The 27,693-nt window shown below is 38.9% G+C and overlaps 1 protein-coding gene across 1 annotated transcript; it reads left to right on the top strand.

Moving 5' to 3' along the window:
- Positions 1 to 25,009, top strand: slc39a4 (solute carrier family 39 member 4). The gene is made up of 12 exons (XM_088329322.1): positions 1 to 317; positions 4,684 to 5,025; positions 6,317 to 6,512; positions 8,728 to 8,912; positions 8,981 to 9,152; positions 10,341 to 10,513; positions 13,665 to 13,829; positions 15,717 to 15,818; positions 15,886 to 15,940; positions 17,181 to 17,333; positions 20,559 to 20,746; positions 22,236 to 25,009. The coding sequence occupies exons 1-12, from the start codon at positions 96 to 98 to the stop codon at positions 22,362 to 22,364; spliced, it is 2,082 nt and encodes a 693-aa protein (XP_088185448.1). The 5' UTR covers positions 1 to 95; the 3' UTR covers positions 22,365 to 25,009.
- The last annotated feature ends 2,684 nt before the right edge of the window (positions 25,010 to 27,693 follow it).

Here is a 27,693-nt window from a genome sequence, read left to right as displayed (position 1 = left end):
TCACTGCCCAAGTTTGGTCTCGAAATTCAACCGAAGCACACTTAAACTCCCTATTTGTTCTCCGTTAATCGAGTTAACTCACTACAAAGTTTAAAATGAAGAAGTTACGCCCGACCATTCTAATTCTGTCAGCTCTATTAAACTGGTGTGCGCTCGGTTCCGCATCGGCGTGTCCCGCCGTGGAAGAAGCTTTCGAGGACGTGCTGTCTCTGCTGAAGCCGGGCGAGGAGCACTCGATTCTGGGAGAAGATTCGCTGCTGGCGCTATTTAATACTCTCGAGAACCGTGTGCAATGTGGAGAAGTGCCGTGTGAAAAGGTACGCTCGTTTTACTTTCATACGCCGCCCGTTCGAAGGCGCTGTGCTAAGGTTCAAAAGTGGTTGACGTGTTGATAATGTGATAAACTCATTCTTTTCCCGACTGCGCTTTCGAGTTATCATGAAAACAAAATAATCACCAAGATTCGTTTTGCTTTGTTCATTATCTAAATCAGCCCTCAAATTTTTTTTTCCACTTTAAAGTTTTTGGAGTGCCATGTGTAATTAAGAATTCAATCAAATGGTTTATTTGAGGTTGATTTTTTTTCCCTAAATTGGACAATATTGAATGTTTTTTTGGTTTGAACAAATTTATTGACACTAAAAACAGAAAACAATCATGACAATCTCAACAGCAATTAAGCACATTCACAATATTATATTCCAATATTACGTTTTTAACAGCAAACACAAAGTGAGGTTTGAACAAACCTTCTCGAAAATCAAACATATTCACAATTTCATTATATAACATCTTTGTTAGTGTCAATAGATCCGTCCAGGCCAAAGTCGATTGTCCTCGGTCTGAACAAATCCACCGACACCAACAGCAGCAAAACACAGCCATCAAGCATATTCACATTTTTTTTTTTATTTGACAATATGACGTGACGATATGACGTTTTAACATTTTTTCCTGACATTTTTGTCGGATTTTTTTCACGTGACCGCGACGGTATGGTATATTTGTATACAATTTAAATACTAATATATGTACACCGTGTTAGCTGTATTATGGTTTGAGTTGTAATTTTTAACAATGCAGTGGTCACGACCAAATGCTCTGACTTAATTTTTCTTTTAATTATCTTCTATTGAATAACAGAGGACGAAACAATATCCACTCTCTGTATATTTTTATTATTTGAATTTAAATTGCACAGTGGTCAAGATCAAACACTCTTAATTTACTTTTCCCGTTATCATTTGATTTTGAATTGCAAGTTCTTCAAGACCTAATACTTTTTCTTGATTTTTTTTTTATGTTCGATAACACGGAGGTCGAAACCATACACAGCATATTTACTTTTCCTTTTATTATTTAATTTCAAAATACACTGTGGTCAAGACTAAATGCTTTCCCTTTATTTTCCCTTTTATGATTTTTATTTCAAAAACAATGTTGTCGAAACAAAAGGCTCTTAATTTATTTCTATTTTTTAGTTTTATTTTAAATTACACTGTGGTCAAGACTAAATACTCTTATTTTGATTGTTCCTTTTTATGTCAGATAACAGAGGTCGAAACCAAATTCTCTTCGTTTACCTTTTTCTTATTTAAATTCAAATTACACGGTGGTGAAGACAAAATGCTTTCCCTTTATTATTAATTGTACGATTTTATTTTAAATGCCACAGCGGACAAAACCAAATGCTCTTACTTAAATTTTCTCTTTTATTATTTGATTTTAAATTACACCATGGTCAAGACCAAATGCTTTCCCTTTAATGTATCATTTTATTTTAAATAACAGTGGTCAAAACAAATGATCTTACTTTAATTTCCTTTTATTATTTGGTTTAAATTACACATAGGTGAAAACCAAATGCTCTCAATTTACCTTTCCTTTTATTATTTAATTTCAAATTACACGGTGGTGAAGACAAAATGCTTGCCCTTTTCTTTTTTATTTGTATGATTTTATTTTAAATAACACAGAGGACAAAACCAAATGCTCTTCCTTTATTTTCATTTTCTATGTTAAATAACAAAGGGGTCACAACCAAATACACTTACTTAAGTTTTATCTTTATTATTTGATTTTAAATTACACACTGGTCAATACCAAATGCTCTTAATTCACTTTTCCTTTAAATATTTGATTTTAAATTACATGGTGGTCAAGAACCAATGCTTTCCCTTTAATGTATGATTTCATTTTGAATAACAGAAGTCAAGACCAAATGATCTTACTTTATTTGTCTTTTTACGAGTGCATTGTAAGTAACACAGGAGACTAAACCAAATGCTATTCCTTTATTCATATTTTTTAGGTCAAATAACAAAAAGGTTTTGTTTTCTTTTCATGATTTGATTTTAAATCACACACTGGTGAAGACCAAATTATTTCCCTTTATTTTGAAATGAAATGAAATGAAAATGAAATGATCTGCATTTATATAGCACTTTTCAAGTCAAGACTTCCAAAAGCGCTTGAAGGTATGCTTCACATTTCCCAATAGCGGCCGTGCAGCCATGTAAGTCGCTAACCTGCTTATTGGGGGCATTAGGGGTTCAGTGTCTTACCCAAGGACACTTCGACATGTAACACGGAGGAGCCGGGATTCGAACTGCGATCTCTTGATCCCAAGACAAGTGCTCTACTTCCCGAGCCATTTTAATGATCTTTAGTTAAATAACAGTGGTCGAGACCAAATGATCTTACTTTATTTATTTTACTATTGCATTTTAAATACCACATACGTGGAAACCAAACACTTTTACTGTACTTTTCAAAATGACACGAAACGGTGGTCGAGATTAAACGCTCTTCTTACTTTCTGTGTTAAACATTTGTGAGCATGATGTCACAAAGCTGCAAAGTTCTTTATCAGCATGTCCTTCAACTTGTTTTACGTCAGCATGGAGGCACTAAAAGGAATGTGAAACATAAAAGGAGACCTTGTAACAAGTAAGTCAAAACAATGTTGCGCTTTATATCATGTTCAAAGGCCTTGAAGTGGCTCGATATATTGAGTCAAAAACCAAAGGAGGAAAACTTGATTTTTTTTTGGGAGGCAAGTTAAAAAAAATGGAGTACAATAAACCCTTGTTGCGTCGCCGTTCACTTATCGCAGTTTTGTTACTTTAGAATCAGAATCCTCTTTATGATCCGTTTATTGCTACCAGAAAATTACTGATGCACTCCAGTTGGTAAAGGATACAATATAAAGACTGACAAATGGAATGGTATAAAGTGTTCTTCACCTCAAGTCAAGTCGAGTCATGTTTATTTGTGACGCCCTTAATCACAAGGAGTCTCAAAGGGCTGCAACAGACCACAGGTTATTACAAACCAAAAACTATTATTGCACCATGCCCTGATCTAAAACCTACAAGAGGGCAAGGAAAAACTCAAAAACCTCAACATGCGGAAAATAAAGAAACCTTGAGAAGGGATTACATCTGAAATAAATACTCTGCGTAACAGGGATATTGCACTTAAAACTGTAACAAGTCAACATGACAACTGAAATACTTTCTATTTGCGCAATATTATTTAAATGAAGTCAAGAGTGAATAAAGTAAACAGTACGATGTAAAAACATTTACAGTACAGAAATAAAGGAAAATTCTACTATTACAATAGAATACTTCTGCACAACTGTTTTAGACTAAGTCAAGAACATATGAAACAAAAACTACACAACAGGTATACTGCACTTAACCTGGATATTGCACCTAAATATGAGGTATTGAACTATCACAAGAGAGAATGGGCGTCTCTGAGGGAACCAGCTGTTGATTGGTGGGGAGCCATCTCCCTTCGTCTACTACCAAGCGATGTTTGGTTTGCAAACGGTGCTAAAATTTCCTGCCGAGCAGCCCTCATTTGCCTTTTCTTTCGGCACATATGGAAATTAGTTTTTAGTAATTACTATTTGACTATATGATACTTGTTTTTTTGAACGGTGACATGATCCGAAAAGACGTGAATTAATCAACTCGGGGGGGGGTTTGGGGTTTTTAAGGGTTATTGTTCTATCTTCGTTATTCATTATCCATTATCCGTTATCGGTCACTTCATAATACGCTACAAAGCCTAGGAGCCGGGACACTTACTCTCAGCCAAAAGGCCAAGCTAAGGTCCTAGCCCTAAAGCCTTGCTGCGATATTGGGGGTTTTTGGGGTTTTTAAGGGTTATTGTTCTATCTTCGTTATTCATTATCCATTATCCGTTATCGGTCAGTTCATAATACGCTACAAAGCCTAGGAGCCGGGACACTTACTCTTAGCCAAAAGGCCAAGCTAAGGTCCTAGCCCTAAAGCCTTGCTGCGATCATTGCGAATGCACCGTTCCCGGAGGTACTGCAATACCGGGCCGATGCGTGGAGCGGACAGAGCAAGCTCCTGGAGCACAGAAAACTGTGCTGCTGAAACTAGCGTCAGGTGTTCTGCAGCCAACGCATAGCTTTTAACAGTCAGTAACGGTAACGGTAACAGTGTAACGGTGGAACAAATAATTAGTTGGATTTCCCAGTTACTGAAAGAATAGCGCCGTTTCGTAACATCAACATCATCTGCTCTTTTTTTTCCAATCAACTTAAAAAAATGTATCCAGGAGGATGCTGAGTCAGTTTTTTAGGGACATTACTGGGAAGCTCACTCAGATTCATTTGATAACAGAGGTGCGGTTTCCCCTCAGTGCAACATATCAGATGCTGTACAGCAGCTGACCCACAACCATAGCGAGCAACGGCACGCCGAAAAGGAGAACTCCATCGACACTGCAGGCTTCACGGCCCTCGCCGCCGGCTGCGTCCTCTACTTGTCCTCCCCTGAGGCGGTGTGCGCCGCTGTGGCCGAGGGCAATTGGGGGCTGGAAACGGAACAATTCCTGCACAGAATCGAAAGTGGGGATTCCCACCATGATCACCATGAGGAGAAAGAAGCCTGCCATGGGCATGAACATCCACAAGTGGGCCTCCTGGGATTGGAGAAGGTGCTAGAAGAGCTTCTCGAACATTATGTGTCATCCAACATTGAGGTCAGTGGTCAGCCATCCTCTGTTTTTTTTTTTATAATAAACTTTAGAAAAAATGTGTCCCAAAAAGTGCTGGGTTGGATTTTTGTGGGCATTGTTTAGATCTAGGCCCTAGATCTAGATTCTAGGGTAACTTACCTGAGAGCCAGTGAAAGATGGTCGTTCTATCTAAACTCAAACTCCTTTACTGTTTTCTCAGACACACACACACACACGGAAGCATATGTTTGATCCCTTAACCATATATATATATATATCTCTATATCTATATAGATGAATAGAATAGAGTATACCTTTATTGTCATTGTTACAAAATGGGTTGAACATATTGTGACCACGAAATTGGACGTGGCACTCCAGGTTCACATTTAACAGTGAGGATAAAAGAAAACAAAGAAGATAAAGGTTATAATTTACACAATATTTACACAAGAAAGTGTGGGCAGTTTTGGGATCGTATAAGTGCAATATGCGGTAGTGCAAAAATAGGCAGCATTGTGCAAAGTGAGCATAGGCATAAATACAATTTTACATCTGTATGAGGTAGTGTGTTTGCAAGAGTTGCAGTTTTTTGCGCGGTGTGTGTTAAGGGTGGTGATGGCTTTGGGGAAGAAACTGTCTCTGAGTCTGTTTGTTTTTGTTTTGTGTGACCTGTAGCGTCTGCCGGAAGGCAGCAGGTCATATACATATGAGAGAGAGAGACACAGTTGTGGTCAGAAGTTTACATACACTTGTGAAGAACATAATGTCATAAAAGAGCCAAACCTTATGAATGTTTTTTGTGACAAAGAACTTTGTTACAATCACTCTATTAGAAACAAATCAGAGTTGTAGAAATAACTGGAAACTCAAGAGAGCCATGACTTTGTGTTCTTCACAAGTGTATGTAAACTTCTGACCACAACTGTAGATACACACAGGTGATGACAATTGCATCAATCAAGGTGTTGGTTCCTATAGAAGATTGGATTCGGCTGCTTGGAGTGGTCAAGAGCTAAAGTACACAATTTGGCCGCCAGAGGGCATGAAAGCAGATGTTTAGCAATTTTTTGGTATTTACTGGGGTTACCTTGCCCCAAAACCTAGCTAAAGAAACCTGTGGAGGTTTAGAGTACAACTGTGTACATTTTCACGAAAATCATTTCAGCCGTTTCAGAGCCTATAAGTCACATACTAACACACACATACGTCTGAATTTATGAAATAGTTTAGATTTAGATTAGATAGTGAAATATTGTGTTTTCTAGTCGTTGAATTAAGTAAAAAAAAACATTTAATTTCTGATTTTTACCAGAGGTGCATAACATCAACCGAGATCATGTCAGAAGTGAACGCCTCTGCAACCAAACCAATCCAAGTGGCGGGAGCAGTTCTGGGCCGGATCTTGTATCACGCCTTGAAAGGCCGTTGCTTCCAGTTGCTTCCCCAGGAGAGCTTCTTCCTGGAAAATATCATGCACCGATTTGACTCTGAGAATTTCACCATGGCAGGTAAAAAAAAGGGAATAACAAGAAAGCAAAATAAAAGAAAATATATGTAACTGATTCAATGCCAAATGTTTCTTTTAAATGGGAAGTGCCAGTGCCAGCCATTTTTTTGCCATTTTGACTCATTTTGAAGACTTATGGAAAATTTAATACTTTAGCTCAGTAGCCTAGATGGTAAGGCGCCCGCCTTGAGACTGGGAGGTCGGTGGTTCGCGCCCCGGCCGAGTCATTCCTAAGACTTAAAAAGTGGTCGGCGGCGCCCTCTGTTGGCTGCGGCTGCATCGGCTCGCTACAACGGGTCAGGTGCAATCGACATTTCGTTCTGTGTACATTGTTACACAGAATGACAATACAAGGAAATTATTATTATTATTATTATATAGAAATAGGTCATATCAAAAGAACACTTCAACCCTCGCTTGTTTCTATATATAAACATTGTTTAGTAGACAGCTGAACATTGTTAAGTTTGTTTAAATACTCGTTTCCAATACTTCTTTCACTTCGGTGCTTTATTTTCTTTTTTCACATTTGTGATACCTCCAATATTTACACGATGCTTTCTACAAATACTAGGGCAATTAACCTGCAAAATCACATTCTATTGCAATAACACTGAACCGATGCATGAAGGATGCATGATCTTTTGAACTTTTTAGCGTCCGATGTTTTCGGTGATGTGATCGCACGATTTCGGCCACACACTCTCAATTGCTGGATAGAGGAAGAAACAAGTGGAAGTGGGGGCTATTTTGTGTGCGGACAAAGATCTAGGATATTTTATTTCAATTAAAAAAACAAGCATATATTTACGTTTTGGCACTCTGTGACAATGCTTCTGAAAACATGTATACGTAATGGAACTGAATGAGTTCAATATACCATATTTTTGGACTAAGAAAATTGAAAGTTTCCCTTATAACCCGGTGGGCCTTATATACCGCAAAAATATGTTGGATAAGATTGGGAATGCATGCAGTATTAACACGTGCACGTTAAGGGTTATACTACCGTGTTTGTGCGATGATTGATTCATCGAATAACAATGCTGACTGGAATCTCGGAACAGTATTTGCAACATGAATAAAACCCGGGTCGCAGACGTAAGAGCGCTGACACTTAACCACTAGACCCCCAGTGATATGGATGACATATGAAAAAGCATGACGGTTACCTCATGCGAAAATAGTATTACTGACAATACATGGTTTTTGAGAAAAATGCTTAAACTGCTACATTTTGGAAACAGTAGTTGCACTTAGTCTCATATTTTGAAATCACCAATTTATTAGTAGTGATACCACGTAATCAGGGGTGGATACTAATGAGTTACATTTATTTGAGTAAGCTTTGGGACATTTTGTACTTCTGGGAGTTTTTTGAAATCATTACACTTTTCACTTTTACTTGAGTAGATTTGTGAAGAAGAAACGGTACTCTTACTCTGCTATATTAGGCTTCATTTAACTCGTTACTTAAGTAAGTACGGACATTTGCCTTAAATTTTTCTCTCAAGCCCTACCCCTTTTAAAGGAGCTACGCAGGTCGCAAACAGGTGTGTGTGTGTGTGAGATCCACCAAGAACCCCAAAGCTAAAAATAAAGAAACTTAAACGGATTTTACTCTTTTAGCTAGCTAGCTAGCTAGCTCCTTTTAGTGTCTTACCCGTTTATCTTTCTAGCTGACTATCAAGCTAACTTTTTAGCTATTTAGCAAGTTATCTAAATAGCTTTTTCCATTTTTTTGCATGCTACCTAGCTAACAATCGACCTTTTTTGCTAGTTATCAAACTAAAATTTGGCTTCCTTATTGGGTATCTAGCTTTGGTTTTAGCTTTCTATCTGGTTATTTAGATGTTTTTTTTACTATTTTAGCTAGCTATCTAGCTCCCTTTTTTTCCGACCTGTTTACCTTTCTAGCTATCTTTTTAGCTATTTGGGAAGCTCCTAGTTGCTGTTCTAGTAATTCATATGAAACTTGGCCCTTTGCATTAACAGCTTGACACTTGGAGACCCTTGTCGTAAGGGTATGAAATGCGCAATAATAATGGTAGCTTTTACTGTAGTTTTAATTCAATGCGCTTTATGGTCTCCAGTGCGCCTTATATGTGAGAAATATGACAGACGCCAATTTTTGGGGGGGGTGGTTGCTCCTTGTAACCTGGTGAGCCTTATAGTGCATACAATACAGTATATTTTCTTTTTGTTTAACCTTGTAGACCTGGAGTCTCTTATGACGTCTCTGGGCATTGGACCCACCTTGGAGATGGACCACCATGATCACGATCACGATCATGATCACGATCACGATCACGATCACGATCACGATCATGATCACGATCATCAACATCACCATCATAGCACGGGACGCCGATATTCAAAAACAAACGGATCCTGGGAAGAGGTAAAGACAGGAGGGAATGTCACATGACAAGCAGATTTGAAAACAATTAGATTTTTCCCATCCTCTAGCATTGTTTCTCCGCACCTGAACTCGCCCTGATCCACGGTTTGGCCGATAACTCCTCCAACCTGGGTCAATCGGGCCTGGCTCGCCTTAGCCCGGCTCTGATCCAGCAGATCCTCAGCCAGTCCTGCAACGAATTGCACTCGGATAAACCGGACGGGCTCAACCAAACGTCGCGTGAGTGGGATATCAAACTATCAGAGATCGTACGGGTGCTCAAAATCATTGAATATGCTTCAATTTCAACGTTATGTTTTCAAGGTCAGGAAAATGCTTGAATTTGGAGCAAAGTGCTGATAATTACTTGAAATTGTTGCTATTGCCATGTTTATTGGCATTGTGACTCTACAGACCACGCAATAATAAAGAAAAATAAGAAATAACGTGTGCTAAAATCCCGAAACGACTGTTTAGTTTTCTTGTCATTATGGTGTTGCCATGTGAACAGTCATTTCCCCTGAGAGGTTGCACCCGAGAGGACAGCTCTATTAAGTAAACCATCTCTTTTGGCTGGGCTCACTTTCGGCTCCCAAACGGCTCCTCAGATTTTTAAAAATGAAATATTATCGATAATTATAAAACATGCACCAAATTACTTAGTAATTAGTCATTTGCAGGTTATCACTTAAAAACAAACAAAATATAGATACAATTTTTGCAGATCTTCAATTTTTTTTTTGTGTAAAATACAAAACAATTCTATGCAAGAAATATCAATTCAAATAAGTTAGACAAAAGATAAACAGTCTCTAAGATTGAAAGATTGAATGCAATCTTCTACTGAGCAATCAATATCGCTAAAATGAGTCCAAATTTGGCTCATTTTTCTACTGTCTATACATACAGTACTTTCTTTTTTTTGTCTTCCATATTGAACTCAAATATTACCCAACACCTATAGAGCCCATTCTGTGTTTCTAAACAAGTGTGATGTATTGAAGCCGTCTGTACATTGTTGAAGAACATTGGCAGAATTAATGTCAGTTTATAGCAGCCCATTGACAAAAAGGAATCGTACATCATAGATAGGAACAGAATAAAATTGCACAAAGTATGTGCTAGCAGCAAAGGAGCGACTATAATTCAGTCATCAAAGTCAACAAGTCGCTGGATATCTTCCTTCGAAGGTACTGGAAAAATTGGAAATGAAAGTGCTTGAATTTGGCTATGAAAAAATGTGTACGAATCCTAAAGAAATGTATTTAAAAAAACCTGAAAAGTAGATTTTGAAAAAATATTGTCCCCCTATTTTATCGGACATCTCTTTGTGGAAAACCCGGTTTGCCCCAGCTTTACCCAGACCCCTGCTCTGTCCATGTATTTTGAGTTCGATACCCCCGATCTAACGTGCGCTTCATGGTTTAGGTTACCTTTACGCCACCCTGGCCAACGCGATCATCACGCTGATGTCCATGTTGGGCATCATGCTGCTTCTCTGCACCACGTGCACCAGCGCTTTCCAGATGTGCATCCAGTTCTGCATCAGTTTGGCCGTTGGCTCACTTACGGGGGACGCCCTGCTGCACCTGCTACCCATGGTGAGTTTTCCAAACCTCTATTGACAAAAGAGCATATTGGATGTACAAACTATCACACGTATCATAAAACGACTGTTATTGATAGTTCCTACGTAATCTACATTCAGGCAACCCGAGTAAGGCAGCCATAATGGAGGGAAATCCATTATGTTTATTGGCATTGTGACTATACACCACGCATTAATAAACTTGTAAATCTATTCCACCCTGGTCATCCTGGAAGGGGGATTACCACTTGTGAGGTTTTGAGTTTTTCCTTGCCCGCATGTTGGTTTAAGATCAGGTAATGGTGTAATTCTAATCCTGTGCAGTCCTTTGAGATATTTTTGTGATTAAGGGCTATATGAATAAATGGGACTTGACTTGACTTGGATTTATCATTGAATGCCATAAGGTATAATTACTATTCAGGAGCATTGTCCCTGAGGGCCTAACGTAAAAATATGTTTTACTTGATTGAAGAAACTTTTAAAAAACTATTATAAAGTGTTTGGAGCTGATCATCTGTAAGTATCAAGCCTCTGGGAATGATTTCAGTATGATAAATCACCATTACATGGCAGGAGTGGCATTGATGAGATCTTTGTCCACACATCCAGGAATCCCAACTTTGTAGTGTTGCTTCCTGTACCTTGCGAATGAGTGTGTGTAGGCGACCTCATATAATGAGTAGGCGTAGTAAAGTAGTGTGGTGAGAGCAGCGAGACATAGACAAATAGTAATAGACGGGTAAATCTTCAACGGAGATTATTCTTTCAAAAAGATGACAAACGACAGATCTGTTAAGTGTTTGAGGGTGATGGACCAATGCGGGGGAATCAGGAACTGAGGCAGGGGTGCTCAAGACTAGGATTGTATTTATTAGCATAACCAGGAACACAGTAACAACTGAACAAAGGGGCACAGAGCAAACAGCATTTTCCATTTTCGGCCTTTAATTTTGGTTTCAGTTTTGATTTTTTTCTGATTTAGTTTGGACATTTCATTGTTCTGTGAACCGTTGTTCGTTTTTCACGTTGCACCTCTTTTTGTTATAAAATGCAATACTTCTTTTTGAGCACCCCTGCCTCCAGTTCTTCGACCTCCCACATCTTTCTACTCTGGTTAGAACCTGTTAATGCTGTTCATACTGTCAGGTTTGTCTGAGTTTCTGGTATCTCAAGAAGTGATTGCTTTAGTGTGACTCATTTCGTTAGATCAGGTCACGTATCCCAATTTATTATTTATTTATTTGTTTTTAGAAAAATGGTTCCCACTATAAATAAGCAAAACGGGTTGGGCGTGTTATGCTTTTCCTCATCAGTAAACCATAAAAAACATTGAAAAGGGATTGATTGAAGAGTGGTACTTACTCTTCTTTGATGTTTTCCCTCCAAAAATATTGTTAAATCAGAGTCCTGTGACTAAAATGATGTTTTCGATAGAACTCTTATCAGCGTAAGGGGAAGGACATTTCACACTGGGACACAACCTATTTTAGACATGAAAAATGTCAATGAAATTGAATGAATGAATGAAAACTTTATTTCGAACATTAAAATAAAAACAGAACAAAAACAACAACTCAACAACAAAATAATATTACATAATATGTTCAAAAAGGGGTAGTCAGAAGCAAATGCTTATATTCCCTACCCCTTCATCTTCCCTATTAAACACACTAATTATATAACAACAATTGTAATACTATTAATAATAACAGTTATAATATAACAATGGCAACAGTAACAACAAAGTTAATCTTAGTTCCAGACGCACTCGTATCACTCATACCCGATTTTCTTCATCCCTGTATCCCGCCAGGAATGTTTTTTTGTATTTAAATTTGAACAAGTGATTAGATGGACATCGTTTGATCTTTTCTTGCAAACCGTTCCAGACCTTGACTCCACACACAGACACACACATACTTCTCCTGGTGGTTCTCACCTTTGGGATCATGAATTCACTACAGCCCCTCAAGTTATAATTCCCTTCATCAAATGAATAATTTATGAATGTTTTCTGGGACTATGTTTTTGTTGACCTTAAATAGCAGTTGTGCGGTGAAAAATTTTACTAAATCATCCAATTTTAATAGTTTGGACTGCAGGAATAAAACATTAGTATGATCTCGATATCCTACCCTGTGTATGGTTCTAATTGCACGTTTTTGGAGGATAAAAAGGGTCTGCAGTGAACTTTTGTAATTATTGCCCCAGACTTCTGCACAATGTGTTAAGTATGGCAGAACTACAGAACGATATAATAAATACAATGCATTATAGTTTAAAATGAATTTGGCTTTATTAATTATTGAAATGATTTTAGATACTTTAGTTTGTATGTGTCTGATGTGTGTTTTCCAGCTTAATTTATTGTCTATTATGACCCCTAAAAACTTAATTTCTGATACCGCTTCTATCGCAGCATCATCCATTTTTACTTCTAAATCTTGATTTGCCTTGCGATTACCAAAGAATATTACTTTGGTTTTATTTACATTTAGAGATGATTTTAAATACTTTTAGGTTAATTAATTCACGATTAATACAGGTTACCAAATCAATGTAGTTATCATTTGAATAGAAAAAAAATTGACATTAGTTGAGGAATATTATCATTAAGGCAATACAGAAAATGTGATTATTTTTTTTTTAGATTTTTCTCACTGAAATTTTTAACAGAAGTCAATCAAACATGACTGGGGACTAAGTATTTTAGTGTACTTGTACTACAATCCGTGTCATTTTTTTAAAATTAATTTGTCCTGCATAAATATCTGTTTCCCATGGAAGAGGGCATTTAAGCCTACAAGAAAATATTTCTAAAATGAATATAAGCTCATTTGTACACAAAATGTACCATTTGATATCACTGGGACTCAAATGGCACCGAATACCAGGAACGAGCCATGTATATATATATAACACACTCGTGTCTTATTCCTGACTCCTCCGAGTCAAATGCTGAAGTGTCCATGGGCAAGACACTGAACTCCTAATGCCCCCAATAAGCAGGTAGGCACCTCGCATGGTTGACTCCGCTATCGGTGTGTGTGTGAGTGTGTGTCTGGATGGGTAAGCTTGAAGCACATCACAAAGTGTTTCGGTCGGCCTTCAGTGACTCGAAAGCACTATAGAAATGCAGACCCGTACACCATTTCTTGTAGTTTCTAGGCCTGCACGTGCACGGGGCCGGCGAAAGCCACCATGAACACCAGCCGGGGATGCCGGACTACGTCAACAAGATGTTGGTGGTGATGGGCGGCATTTACTTCTTCTACCTTTTGGAAACCGTCTTCAACATAATCACACACAGACCCCAACAATATACGGTGAGTTAGGAAAGAAAATTGAAGTGGACGGCGGACGCTTTATTAGCTACACTCCGATAAGGCCAGAACAAGATCTGGATTACGAATTCTCGATAGTACGTAGTACGTTATTTCATGGACGATAATATCAGGAAGTAGTTGTGAAAACCAAATAAGAATCTGCCTATTTATTAAGGTTCAGCACATTGATATCTTAAGCTTATTGTAAGGTGGTAAACAAGCTCTACTTAAAACAATATATCTATTTATTTATCTCTTTTCCTATTTATTAAAAGCATTTATACAAAGGGTGTCAAACAAATTTATGAACGGGGGGTGGCACATGGTAGAAAAGGCACTCTTGCAGGGTCCGGACTACTTAAATGAAGAGAAAAAGAAAGAGAGAGGGGGAAAAAGAGTAAGGGAGAAAGTGAGATAGAAAGAAAGAAAGCAATAAAGAATCAGAAAGAAAGAGAATGAGGAAGAAAAAGAGAGAAAAACAAGTTGAGAGTGGGAGAAGGAGGTAAAGAAATTGAGGAAAATAGGGAAGAGAAAGAATTAGAGAGGATAGAAAATAACACAACACCCTCATGGAAGAAGCTGTCCCTTAGCCTGCTGGTTTTGGCTCTGATACTCTGCAGTCTTTTACCTGACGGCAAGTCTGAATAGAAAAAAAATAGAAATAGGAGAAAACGTTTATTTAGTGTTAGTGTGTATACATTTATTTGGGATACCCTTTATTATTATATTCAATACATTTTAGGACCAAATTATGTAGTATCGGGATGTACTATAGAGGTTAAGTTAAGTGCTAGCAAAGTTATGTTATATTGGTCATAAAAGTGACAAAACATTCAAGCATCAATCATGAGAAAAAAAATATTTTAAAATTCAAATTCTGATTCCAATAAGACGATATAAAAATTCCTATAACTAACATTTAACAATACAAGTAGCACAGCCAAGCCATTTGGCTTTCCTACACAGAATGCCCAAACGACAGCCAACTGACTGGATTAGTTTCACCATTAATACGCAACTGAAGCAAACTCTGGTGTGAACAACACAACTCTGTGATGACCCTTCGCATGCTAATGTGGAGAAAAAAGAATGTTTGGTGGGGGCGTAATCAACCCGTATTTTGGTAGTATTTCTGTATTCTGAGTTTTGTGGTATTTTTATAGTATCACTGTACTTTTATTTTGCAGTATTTCTACAGTGTTCTTTTGTAGTATTTCCATAGTAGTAGTTTTGTAGTATTATTGTAGTTGTTCTGTTGTAGTAATTGTGTTCTAATATTTCTGTAGCCGTTTTTTCCAGCATTTTCTGTCTTACCGGTAATATTAATGTAGCAGTATTTTTGTATTATAGTATAACAGTAATGGTATTTTTGTAGTATTTCTGTTATAACTATTTCCATATTAAAATATTTGTTGAGATCCTGTGCACACGCTCTTTATGCGTCTATCAACACTACACCCTCCACATTCCATTTCAACAACCCCACCTTTATTTACAGAGCAATGGTGATGAGATGGGCCGTTATTGTTGTTAGTTTTAAACAACACCGCCTTTTGGCTGTCCGGTATTCATTCTGGACAAGAAATTTCCTGGGACTTTTAGTGTTAAATGATAACTCTTAAGTTATTGTTAAGTTTAAACTTTAGTAGACACTGAAATTAAGAAGACATCAATGCATTTTGAAATTGCAAGGAGTGAGAGAGAGCCCAATCTCAGAAAAGAAATGCCAACCTCTTTTAAAGGGTTTCCTGAGCCCCCTCTCGTTATTCAAGGTTACCAAGGACAAGTTAGCAGTAAGGGGTGTGGAAATCGTAGTTGGTGATTGTCGTTTAAATGCTTTTTGACCAAAACAAAATCCAACATCTTTATATATATGTGACCTTAAAGGATGAAGCCGAAGCCCACCACTGTGACCACGGCCGAGTTCTCGAGATGTATCAGCAGGGCAAGAAACAAAAACAACACTTGGAAACCTCTAAAGCAGACCTGGTAGGCAATATTGCACATTTCAGATCAAAGCATATCACTGCAACAGATTTTTTTTACTTGTGTCAAGACGAAAGACGAGGAGCGTGACAGAGATTTTCATCTGCCTCTAAGGAAGTCCAGAGGTGAGCTTTTACAGTAACCATGGTTTGATTGAAATGTGCGTGTATTTTTAGTAAGGCGCTTGTACATGCTTAAAATTGTTGCAATGTTTCTTAGCAAGCCTGCTTAAAAATGTTGTCGACACTGCTCTCTGGTGGCTTTGCTTTACCATTACATTTCTTCTTCCGCCGTGGTTAAATGCAGCTGGCATTAGTTTGGATGGCATTGTACTATGAAACGTCATCGGCCCCTACAGCCCCCTGGGCCATTCCTATTTTTCTGTGGCGTTTGAGACCCAGTGACATCAATTGGGATATTTTGTGTAAAAATGGGCTCATACTTATTTTTGTATATGCTTAAGTGTTTCTAACATTATATGTATGCACTGTAGGATAAATCATTTTTTTAATAAATGACTCTGATTGTAGTACAAGTACCCTAAAATGCTATGCCCTAAGGCATGTTTGATTGACCTCTATTACAAATACAATTGAGAAAAAAAATCATGTTTTTTCATCGTTTCTGTGATCACTTAATGATAATGTTCATTACCTAATGTCAATTTCAGTTGTTAGTGCATTTCTCATGTTTAAAATCTTTAATATAGGTTGTGTCCTGGTGTAAACGGTTCCCTCCAATTTGATAATATGGTTAATATACATGTTTAAAATCTTTCACAGTAATCATGGTTTACTAGTTTCCTTTACATCACATGGCTAACTTAAGCATAAAATATACCCCCTATTACTGACTGTTGCTGCTCTGCACTCTAACAGGGGACATAGTTGGCCTATGTCATGTGTGAAGTAACAGGTAAAAAAAATATTACAGAATTATATCCTGGGCAGGACTAATACATTTAACTTACAGTTTAGATTAAATGTTGAAAGTATTGAATATTCTACACTATTTTGAGTGAAGGTTACCATGCTGAAATGGCATAATAAGAATGACCTATATCTAAATCGCAGATATGTTTGTGAATCTTCAAAATACACGATTCACACTTCTTTTAATTGTACTGAAGAACTTGGAAAATTGTCCTTGAAAGTCCTTAAAAAGTGCCTTGAAATTGCCCTTGAAAAGGTGAACGAACGCTGATTTTGGAAATCACCCTCTAAGAAAATTGTAATACATTGGCCCAAAATCCGCCCCTGTTTTGACCCATCTCTGGGTTACATATTGGCCCAATTTAGGTTACTTTTTATTTTATCTGAAAGTGATTGATTCGTAACTCCCCAAACTGCTTGTATGTTTGGGCAGAAAACCGTTTGCTCCCTTTTATGATCACCATCGGGGACGGCATTCACAACTTTGCCGACGGCCTTGCCTTGGGCGCCGCCTTCTCCCTTTCTTGGAAATCGGGACTTGCGACCTCTCTTGCCATCCTGTGCCACGAGCTGCCCCATGAGCTAGGTAAGGCAAACATACCATATTGTTTCTGAGAAAAACTTTCACATACAGTGGTGCCTCTACTTACGAACTGAATTTGTTATGGGAGTAGCTTCGTAACCTTTGTAATCCGTTCCAAGCCCCGCAAAAGTACAGTATAATATGTGTACAGCAGCGGGACCTCGGTTATCGCGGTTAATGGGGACCAAAACCACCCGCGATAAGTGAAAATCGCACCTTTAAAAAATAAATAAATAAATAAATAAATATATATATATATATATATATATATATATATATATATATATATATATATATATATATATATATATATATGTATATATTTTATTTTATTTTATTATTATTATTTTTTAGACCTGCGAAGCTCTGAACCCGCAAACAAGGAACCACGAAGTAGCGACGCCCCTTCAAAAATGCTTACCAAAAAAAAGTTTTGTTATTTTTTTAAATTATTTTATTTTATTATTATTTTTTGGGCCCGCGAAGCTCTGAATCCGCGAACGTCGAAGCGCGAAGTAGCGAGGTCCCACTGTATAGATTGCCGCACAATAACTATAAGACGAGAGGCAGAACATGTAAAAATCTAAGAATTAAGGAAATAATAAAAGTATTCATTTACCTTTTTCCCTCGCGTTTCTTGAAAAACTGATCCTATGACGTCCGCCTTTGCCGATCCATCAGAAATGCGCCATGCAGATGTCATAATGAGCGATATTCTTGTCAACACTTTTTCCGGGTGATTCCTTTCAGCACCACAAAATCTGTGGAATTTTGCTAAAATGTATTTAAATTAGGCTAATTGAATAATAGCTGCGTTCTCCCTTTGTTTCTAAACTCTAAACTGTTACGGTGACACGAAAAGCATGCTGGGAGCATGCATGCACACTTAAGCCAGGCAGATTTAAAACTATAGCCAGTTTGTTTACATTTGGCAAATTCTGGGAGCGGCCAATAGCAGTGCGTACTGTACTACTTCTTCTTGACTAGAATCAATCTTTATAACCACAGGCAATATTTTCCCATTCCGGTACTCTGTGACCTAAAACTTTCGTAAGTGGAGGTACGACTTTCTTACCGTCATGCAACCTAGACACATTATCAGGGATCTCATCTCATCTCATCAGCTGCACCGCTTATCCTCAGTAGGGTCACTGGGTGCTGGAGCCCATCCCAGCAATCATCGGGCAGTGGGCAGGGGACACCCTGAACTGGTTGCCGGCCAATCGCAGGGCACACGGGGACAGACAACTCACTCGCTCAGTCACACCTAGGGACAATTTGGACCGGCCAATTCACCTGAAATGCATGTCTTTGGAATGTGGGAGGAAACCGGAGTGCCCGGAGGAAACCCACGCAAGCACGGGGAGAACATACAAACTCCGCACAGTAAGGTCGGGAGCTGGATTTGAACCCACACAGGAGGTTCCCACGACCTCAGTTACCTGGAATGTTTAGGGTCTTTCAAACATCCTACACCCTCAACCAGGCGACCCAGCTGGGGTCGATCAGACTCCAACATGTGTCCATGTAGCGCTACCTCACCCATGGTTCACTTCTCCTTAACCATTGCCACCTTGAGGCAACCTCTGCATAAAGAATCGAATTCTGGAACATATTCCGAGCTGCTTTGCAAAAACCCTGGATAAGGGTTGCCGCCGTTGGTGCCCTGAACCAAGTCCTGAGGGCCATAGCCAATACCCTCAGCTGTGCCCTTGGCCAATGCAAGTGACTTCGTCCAACGAAGAACTCCATCGCTTTAATGGGAAGAAGCCCCCATCAGCTGGTGGGGCTACCTCACCTGGCTTGCTAGCAACAGCAAAAGACTTAGAAAAGAAAGTATAAGATGAAATTTCCAGAATCCCATCACAACATTGCGGCCTAAAGCTTATCTCTGAGGCCTCCAAGCAGATTGTTCCACTGCACATGTGTCAAACCTGCGCCCCCCGAGCCAGATAAGGCCTGCCTAGGGTTTCGATTTGGCCCGCGAGACAACGCTAAGAGCACAAGAGAAAAAAATGAGCTGCAGTTTTAAATATGTCCACTTGATGTCGCCAAAACCAGGTGCCACTGACAAAGCAACTGGAGCTGTATTTCTCTTTTCTGTCCGTTTCGTTTTTCTCCTTATATCTTTCATTCCCCCTCCCCCTTATTTTCCTTCCTTTCTCTTTTTTCTCACCCTTGCTCTTTTCTCCCAATTTTTGTATTTTTTTTACATTCTCTTTTTCACTCTTTTTTTGTCCTCTGTCTCTTTGACTCTTTCTCTTTATCTCTCTTAGACTCTGTCTGTCTCTTTCTCCCTGTCCTTTCTTACTCTTACATCTCTTCTCAAATTTGCTTTCTCTTTCTCTCTCCTTTTGCCCTCTTTCTTCCTCTATTGTGCTCTCTGTATATCTTTTTCCTTTCTCTTTCTTCCTTCTGTTTTCTCTCTTTTACTCCTTTCTCTTGAACCTACAAGGATGGCTCCCGTAAGATTTTTTTTCTAGCATGTGGTCCCCAGCTAAAATAAGTTGGACACTACTACTGGAACTCACCGTACTATAGATGTATCTTATTGAGGAGGCTTATGAGGAAAAAAGGACACAAATATGCTGAACTAGTAGAGGAGTGTCAGAGCAACGGGTGGTGAACATTAACTCACACAGTGAAATAAAATCCACTGGAGAATTAGCCTTGTGTCTGTAGTAGGTTTAGCAGCTTTTATATTCGTCTTAAAATATATGTTGAGGCTCTCTGAAAAAACATCAAAATATTTAGTATTCATGGCTCTTTAAGTGTAAAAGTTTCCTGAACCCTGCATTAGCCGCACCTACATATATACATACAATCATTTATTTCTCTTTTGTCTTCTGTATTCAACTCCATTATTACCTGACACTTCTAAAGCCCTATATGTGTTTGTAAACAAGCATGACGTCGCCAAGCTGCATTGTTGAAGCAGAATGGCAGAATTCGTGTCAGTTTATAGCAGTCCATTGACACAAAAAAGATGAATCATGAATGGGAACAGCACAAAATATGTGCTTGCAGCAAGATGGTGACTTTCTTTTAGTCATTTAAGTCAACAACAACAAAACACGTTTTGATCAGAGCTGGATTTCTTCCTTCAAAGGTACTGGAAAAATTGGCCTTGAAAGTGCTTGAATTTAGCCATGAAAAATGTGTACGAACCCTTTAGTATTAACATAATGCCGTGGCTGTCTGTTGATTTTAAAACGTGTGTTCCCTCAGGCGATTTCGCCATCCTACTCAATTGTGGCTTGTCGGTGCGTTGGGTGCTCCTCTTGAACCTCGGTAGCGCCATGACTTCCTTCGTGGGCCTCTACATCGCCCTGAGTGTGGCTACCGACCTCGCTACCAGCCAGTGGATCGCCGCCATCACCGCCGGCCTTTTCCTCTATGTGGGCTTGGCTGACATGGTGAGTGTTACTTTTTCTTAAGAACCATACAAGTGGCTAGACCAGTGGTTCTTAACCTGGGTCAGATCGAACCCCAAGGGTTTGGTGGAGCCTCCGCCGCAAAATATGCTCAGACAAATATGTTTGATGTACTGTAACTTTGGAAGATGTGTCTGGAATTGGTGAGATTTCTGTACTGGGACTAAAATAAGCGATTCAACTTTAAGCTTTATTGTCAAATATGCTATATGCACAACATACAGCACGGATAAAAATGACTTCCTCTTCCCCGTGTGCAAACATGTAATAAATAGTGGACAATACAAATAACAAAAGGCAGCAAGGTCAAAAAAGAAAAAGTATTCATATAGAAATATGAAATCACCTAAGGTGTTTTGAAAAAAATGTGCAAATTATAGCCTCAATCTAAATAGAGCTGTTTTGCATTCATTTGGTTGAAGGCAGGGGGGTGTTAGGAAGTAGGGCAGAAAAAGAGAGGGATAGAAAAACAAAAAAGAGGGACAAAGAAAGACTGAGAGAAGAAAGGGATGTAAAAGAGTGAAACAGACAGAGAGAGAGAGAGAGAGAGAGAGAGAGAGAGAGAGAGAGAGAGAGAGAGAGAGAGAGAGAGAGAGAGAGAGAGAGAGAGAGAGAGAGAGAGAGAGAGAGAGAGAGAGAGAGAGAGAGAGAGAGAGAGAGAGAGAGAGAGAGAGAGAGAGAGAGAGAGAGATTTTTTTAAAGGATAATTTTTGAGCAGTTATCATAAACGTTTGATTTCTGTAATCGCTGCCAAAGGTGGCTCAACTCGCACTAAGGTTCAGGGGACACTTCCTTTTTCACGTAAGGCCAGATAGGTATTGTTTTTTGTTGTGCCTTAATAAATGGAATCAACATTAGATCGGTCGGAAATGGTTGGGAAGAGCGAAGGGGAATCAATGGTGAATGTGAGTGTGTTCTTTATTGTGCGGTAGCCCATGACTCTCAGAGCACCCTTCACAGGGCTCCCCGAGGTACACGGTTGAATGCCTTCTCCAAGTCTACATAACACATCTAGACCGGATAGGCAAACTCCCATGCACCCTCGAGGATTATGCAGAGTGTGTAGAACTGGTCCACTGTTCCACGTCACGGACAAAAACCACACTGCTCCTCTTGGACCCGAGATTCGACCCACTGACGGACCCTCCTCTCCAGTACCCTGGACTAGACCTTAACAAGGGAGGCTTAGAAGTGTGATTCTCCTGTCGTTGGAACACACTCTCCAGTCCCACCTCCTGAAAAGGGGGACCACCATTTTAGTCTGCCACTCCGGAGGTACTGGACTGGACCTCTGTCATGACTTTATATATATAAATTCACACAAAATTAGGGTTCAGTGAATGCGGATATGTGGGGTTCGGTAGCTCCAACAAGGATAAGAACCACTGGGATAGGGTATTATAAGTAATGCAAGATAGACAATGAAGAGATGACTTAGAAATGGTCCATTTTCTGATTGTCTCTGTTCCAGCTGCCCACCATGACCCACATCACGTCTACGAGACCGTGGTTGATGTTTTTCCTGCAGAACGTAGGCCTGCTTCTCGGTTGGGCCGTCCTCCTGCTCCTGTCCCTCTACGAGGAGAACATAAGCTTCTAGCGACCCCACAATCGCTTTTGTCTTACTACGAGGTGGATGATTTCTTTTCTAGGATGTTAAATTAAAATTAAACTAGACTATGGCTGCAACTAACGATTATTTAAATGATCGATGAATTGCTCGATTATTTTTCGATGAATCGTTTTTAAAAAAAAAACAAAAACATTTTCAACCCTGGAAAACCCTCGGGTCATCATTTTTCATGAAAGAAAGTGGTTCCTTTGTTCTCTAGTGTTAATTTCTTTCTCTTCGTCAAAATATAGAAGTTTTGGACATGTAGAATAATAGCTCGCAAAACAACAGAATATTCCATAATAGAAAACGGGGGTCTCCAACGTGGTGATAATTATCAGTGGTCTTTACTTACAGGCATGTTGGGACTCCGGAGTTAGCACCGCTGCCGTTGTTTACCGCTTATCCGATTGGAAGCCGTGGGGTGGGTAGCGTCAGAGACGGAGAGAGATGTTTGGCTGCATCTGAGGCTAAAATATCAGCCAGTCGAACAAACAAAAATTCTGATACAGATATCTGTCAAATTCCCAAATGTCAATGCCGATAAGTGTCTTGCCCGATAATCCGTCGACCTGTAGTCTTTGATGTTGGTTCGTCAAACCTTTTTACATACATTTACAACTTAGAATGCAACTTTTTGACAAACAGGCAAAAAAAGGGCGGCGTGACAGCGAGGGATTAGTGTATATAATAATTGGTTGAATATTTCTGTGACTCAGCAAACACATTAGTACAGTTTCCTGCCCTTTACAATGTAGCCGAATGAAACTGAACTGCACTTTTGACAGGATCTCGTAAAGTTACTTTATTGCCACTGGACAGCCCGCTTACATCATCTTCATTTAGCATCTAAAACGCAGAGATGTTCCTGACACGGAAGCATTATGGAACTTTGCACCACTTTTTGTGTGTGAGTTTTTGAATGTATGCAACCATTTCTGGAGAGAGAAAAAAATGTATTGTACTTTGCAGATGTAACTGCTTTAAATCAGGGGTCACCAATGTCATGCTAGCAAGTAGCTCCTTGGCCCTTGGATGTGTAAGTGGGGCCAAAAACGCCCCCAGGGGTGGTAATTTTTTCACAGATCCCTCAACCTGAAAGGTCACCGAGGCACCAATGAGGATGCAACTCTGGACAGCTTTCTCCACGGGTGACGGTTCCTGGCCTGTTTTTGGGTCGTGGCGATGTCGGCCCAGTTATTTTGTCTATCGTGTAGTGTGACTTGGGAAGTACAGCCTGGTGGTGCTTAACCCTCTCCAGAATGTTTTCTGGGGGTTGGGGTTTGCTTCCCTACATGAAACTGATAGCACTACTTTCCATGGTTACCAGTAGCAGGAGAAACCATAGGGTCTGACTATGCACACATCAAAAACACACAAAAAGAAAAACTAACACCAAACAAACTTTATCCATATTTGCCGAACCATGCATGTTGGACATGTTCAATTAACACAAACGTTTGTTATACTAACTAAAATGATTTTCTTCTCAGGATACCTCAGCGTTAGCTTAGCTGCAGCGCATCCTTGCGAGAAGTAAACATATTAAACTCACCCAAAGTAGCCCCACACAAAACATTTTCCAACCTTACAAAGATGACGGTCTACACAGAAAATCTCTAGGTTAGCTCGGCGTTAGTGTTACCCGCAAACTATGTGTTAGTTTAGTGTACATCAAACAAAAGGAACTAACACTGTATAAACATTTTGAAGAGATGAATATGTTATGGAAGGATACACAAAGTGGCCGTAAGGTTAACTTAGCATAGCGCTGGCTTAGCGATACACACAAACGACCGCGTACATTAAACATACAAAACTAACACGGCAAAATGGCTTCCATAGGGATAATTATGTTATGGAAGAATACACAAAAGGATACAGCGCTACCCACAAACTGTTGTGTACATTAAGCAAACTACCACAGCAAAAATATCTATATTTACAGAGATTAATGTTATGGAAGGGTTAGGGTTACACAAAACGATACAGGATGGACCTAGCGCTAGCTCAGCATGTAAATCATGTAGCGCTAGCTAAGCTCAACGTTAGCTTAGTGTTACCCACAAAAAAACTGATGCAAACCACCATGGCAAAACCATTTTCCATATTTACAGGGATGAATATGTTGTGGAAGGATACATAAAAGGATACGGGGTGGACGTAGCGCTAGCTTAGCATAGCGTTAGTTGAGTGTTACCCACACACTGTAATGTAAGAGCTATACAAATAAACATGACTTAATGTACAATAAACAGACAAAACTGCCGCAAACTATCACAACAAAAACGTTAATATTTAGAGATGACTATTTTATGAAAGATACACAAAAGGGTTGATATATTTTGTGATTTGTCCTCACAGTTCCATGTTATTCTTCAAAGTCTTTACAGATAAAAAGTTGGAATATTGTCAAACTCCAGATATTCCTCATAAAGCATAATTATGACAAGGAACTGTAGTAATAACAGAAATAACTATTCTAGAAAAAACATATTGTTACACAAATCAGGAACATGAGAGGAGCTCTCAGCATCAAAGGTTGGTGACCCCTGCTTTGAATCATTTACTGGGAAATGATTGTGCAATTTAAATTTTCAATGTTTGCATTAAAGTCGAAAAAGTAAACTGAAGTTTTTTGTACTGTTTTTTAAAAGTATACTGTACAATGCAGGGTTTGTACATTGCTTGAAATCCTTGAAACTACTTGAATTTCAATGTTGTTTTCAAGGTCAGGAAAAGGCTTGAATTATGGGTAAAGTGCTTGAAATTGTTGCCATTGCCATGTTTCTTGGCAGTCTGACTTTATACATGGGCAAATAAATGGAGACAATTTTTGAAAAAGTGTGTGAAAATGACGCCAACATGCCTGCTCTGGTGGCTTGTCATTATAGCGTTGTGAGGTGACGCGTCACCGCCCCCTACGGGTTGCACCCAAGAGGACAGCCCGATATGGAAAACTGGCTCTTTTGGCCTGGCTCACTGAGAAAAGGCTCCCAAATGGCTCCTTAAATTGTTTAGGGCTATACAAATAAATATAACTTTACACACCAAACACATTTAAAGCCGAACAACACAAAATCCCTGAAAATGCAAAACAATAAAATGGAAATTATGTATGTTACCTCTTCAGTGCTATAATTAAAAACATCTACATTTCCATTTTAAGAAAATTTAGAAACAAATCCTCTGAAAATATAAGAAAAATATCAATTCAAATAAGTAAAACAAAAAGCGAAATATCATCAGTCTCTAAGATTGCCCCAAAGCAGAGTGCTTTCAATCAATATCATTAAGACGAGTTAAAATCTTGCTCATTTTTCTGCTTTTTATTCACACAATACTTTCTTTTTTGCCTTCCATATTCAACTCAATTAATAGCCAACACCTATAGATTCCTTTCTGCTTTTATAAACCAGTGTGATATATTGAAGCTGCATTGTTGAAGCAGAATGGCAGAATTCATGTCAGTTTATAGCAGCCCATTGATACTACGCCCATGGTCTGTACTTTGTACAGCCCTTAGTGACGTCTATTGATTAAGAGCTAAACACATAAACATGACATAACCAATAGATAGGAACAGCTCAAACTAACACAGAGAATGTGCTAGCAGAAAGATATCCACTTAATTTTAGCCATCAAAATCATTAACAAAAAAAAAATTTATTTGGAAGGTACTGGAAAACAGAGGCCTTGAAAGTGCTTGAATTTGGCCAAGAAAAGGTGAATAAACCCTGGCAATTGCTGTCCCTTGGAAAATGCTTGATGGGGACTTGTTGGGGTGTTTTTATCATCAGACCCATCTAATCTGCTCCTGGAGTTTATGTGAAGATCTTCATTAGGGCCAGAGTCCAGTGACAACTCATCTCATACAGCAATAACGTATATACACGTTCCAGGTAGCGACGGTGCCCCCGATGCGATCACTTTGATGAGACCATAATTCCCAATGACTGTTCAGAAGCCTGCTGACTGTGAAAAACGTATTGCTGCCGTATGCTTTTAAAGCCTCCTCTTGTGTTAAATAGTAAATGCAGTTGGGACACATTTTCATGGAATGTTTTTTTTTGTTGGCTTTGATGACTAAAATTTCGCTATCTGGCTGCTAGCACCTACTTTGTGCTATTTTGCTCTATTCTATGATCTTTTTGTGTCAATGGGATGCTATAAACTGACATGAATTCTGCCATTCAGCTTCAACAATCCGTGCACAGCTTCAATACGTCACACTTATTGCAAACACGGAAAGAGCTCTATTGGTGTTGGGTAATGATCGAGTTTAATACAGAAGACAAAAAAAGAAAGGTAGTGCTGTGGTTAGCCCATTCGACTAGCACGCAAAAGGTCCTTGGTTCAAGACTGGGTCTAGAGAGGGATGGGCGCTTGCGCCATCAGGCTGTACTTGCCTAAGACACAACAGGAAATGGTGCCCCTAGCACCCTTGTTGTTAAGGGATCCAATCCACCAACTGTATGTATAAAGAGCAGAAAAATGAGCCAAGTTTGGATTTATTTTAATGATATTGTTTCGAAGCAGCGTTCTTTCAATCGACGGCTGATCTTTTTTCTGTTTTACTCATCTGAATTTATTTTTTTTGCACGTTTTTCAGAGGCTCTGTGCCTAAATTGGTTACGATAGAATTCTAAATAATGATTTTGCATTGATCTTAAAGCACTGAAAAGTTGATATTTTTTATTTTTGTCACAATGATTACTGTGAAAGATTTTTAACATGTTTATTGACCATTTGATCAGATTTTACAGTCCACACGGGACACAACCTATTTTAGAAATTTTAAACTTAAATGCTCCAATCACTGAAATTGACTAAATGAGGAACATTATCATTAAGGCGGTACAGAAATGATGAATTAACATTAGATTTTCTCACTTATATTTGTAATTGAAGTCATTCGAACATAACTGGGACAAAGAATTTTGGTGTACTTTAACTACAATCAGAGTAATTTATTAAAAGAAATATTTATCCCGCATACATATATGAGTGTGTCCTATGCTCGAGGGCAGTTAAGCATACTTTTTAAAAAATAAGTTTAAGCCCATTTTTACACAAAATATACCATTTGATGTCACTGCGACTAAAATAGCACCAAATAACAGGGATGACCCAAGAGTAGCATGCAACCGTCCTGTAGGGGGCGATGATGCTTTATAGTACAATGCCATACAAACTAATGCCAGCTGCCGTTAATTGGAGGGAAAAGAAATGCAGCGGCAAAGCGTAGCCACCAGAGAGCAGTATGGACGTCATTTTTAAGCAAACCTGTTGAGAGGCATGGCAACAATTTCCAGCA

The sequence above is a fragment of the Urocampus carinirostris genome, chromosome 2 (assembly GCF_059441175.1).
Source record: "Urocampus carinirostris isolate Australia breed hairy pipefish chromosome 2, RoL_Ucar_1.0, whole genome shotgun sequence".
NCBI classification, from domain to species: domain Eukaryota; kingdom Metazoa; phylum Chordata; class Actinopteri; order Syngnathiformes; family Syngnathidae; genus Urocampus; species Urocampus carinirostris.
The sequence above is the reverse complement of the archived record's forward strand: the minus strand, read 5'-3'. Positions and strand labels throughout refer to the sequence as shown.

Coding starts and splice junctions, on each gene's coding strand:
- slc39a4 (XM_088329322.1), top strand. CDS start 96: ATGAAGAAGTTACGCCCGACCATTCTAATTCTGTCAGCTCTATTAAAC. Junction 6,513..8,727: donor TGAGAATTTCACCATGGCAG/GTAAAAAAAAGG, acceptor TTAACCTTGTAG/ACCTGGAGTCTCTTATGACG. Junction 20,747..22,235: donor ATGTGGGCTTGGCTGACATG/GTGAGTGTTACT, acceptor TCTCTGTTCCAG/CTGCCCACCATGACCCACAT.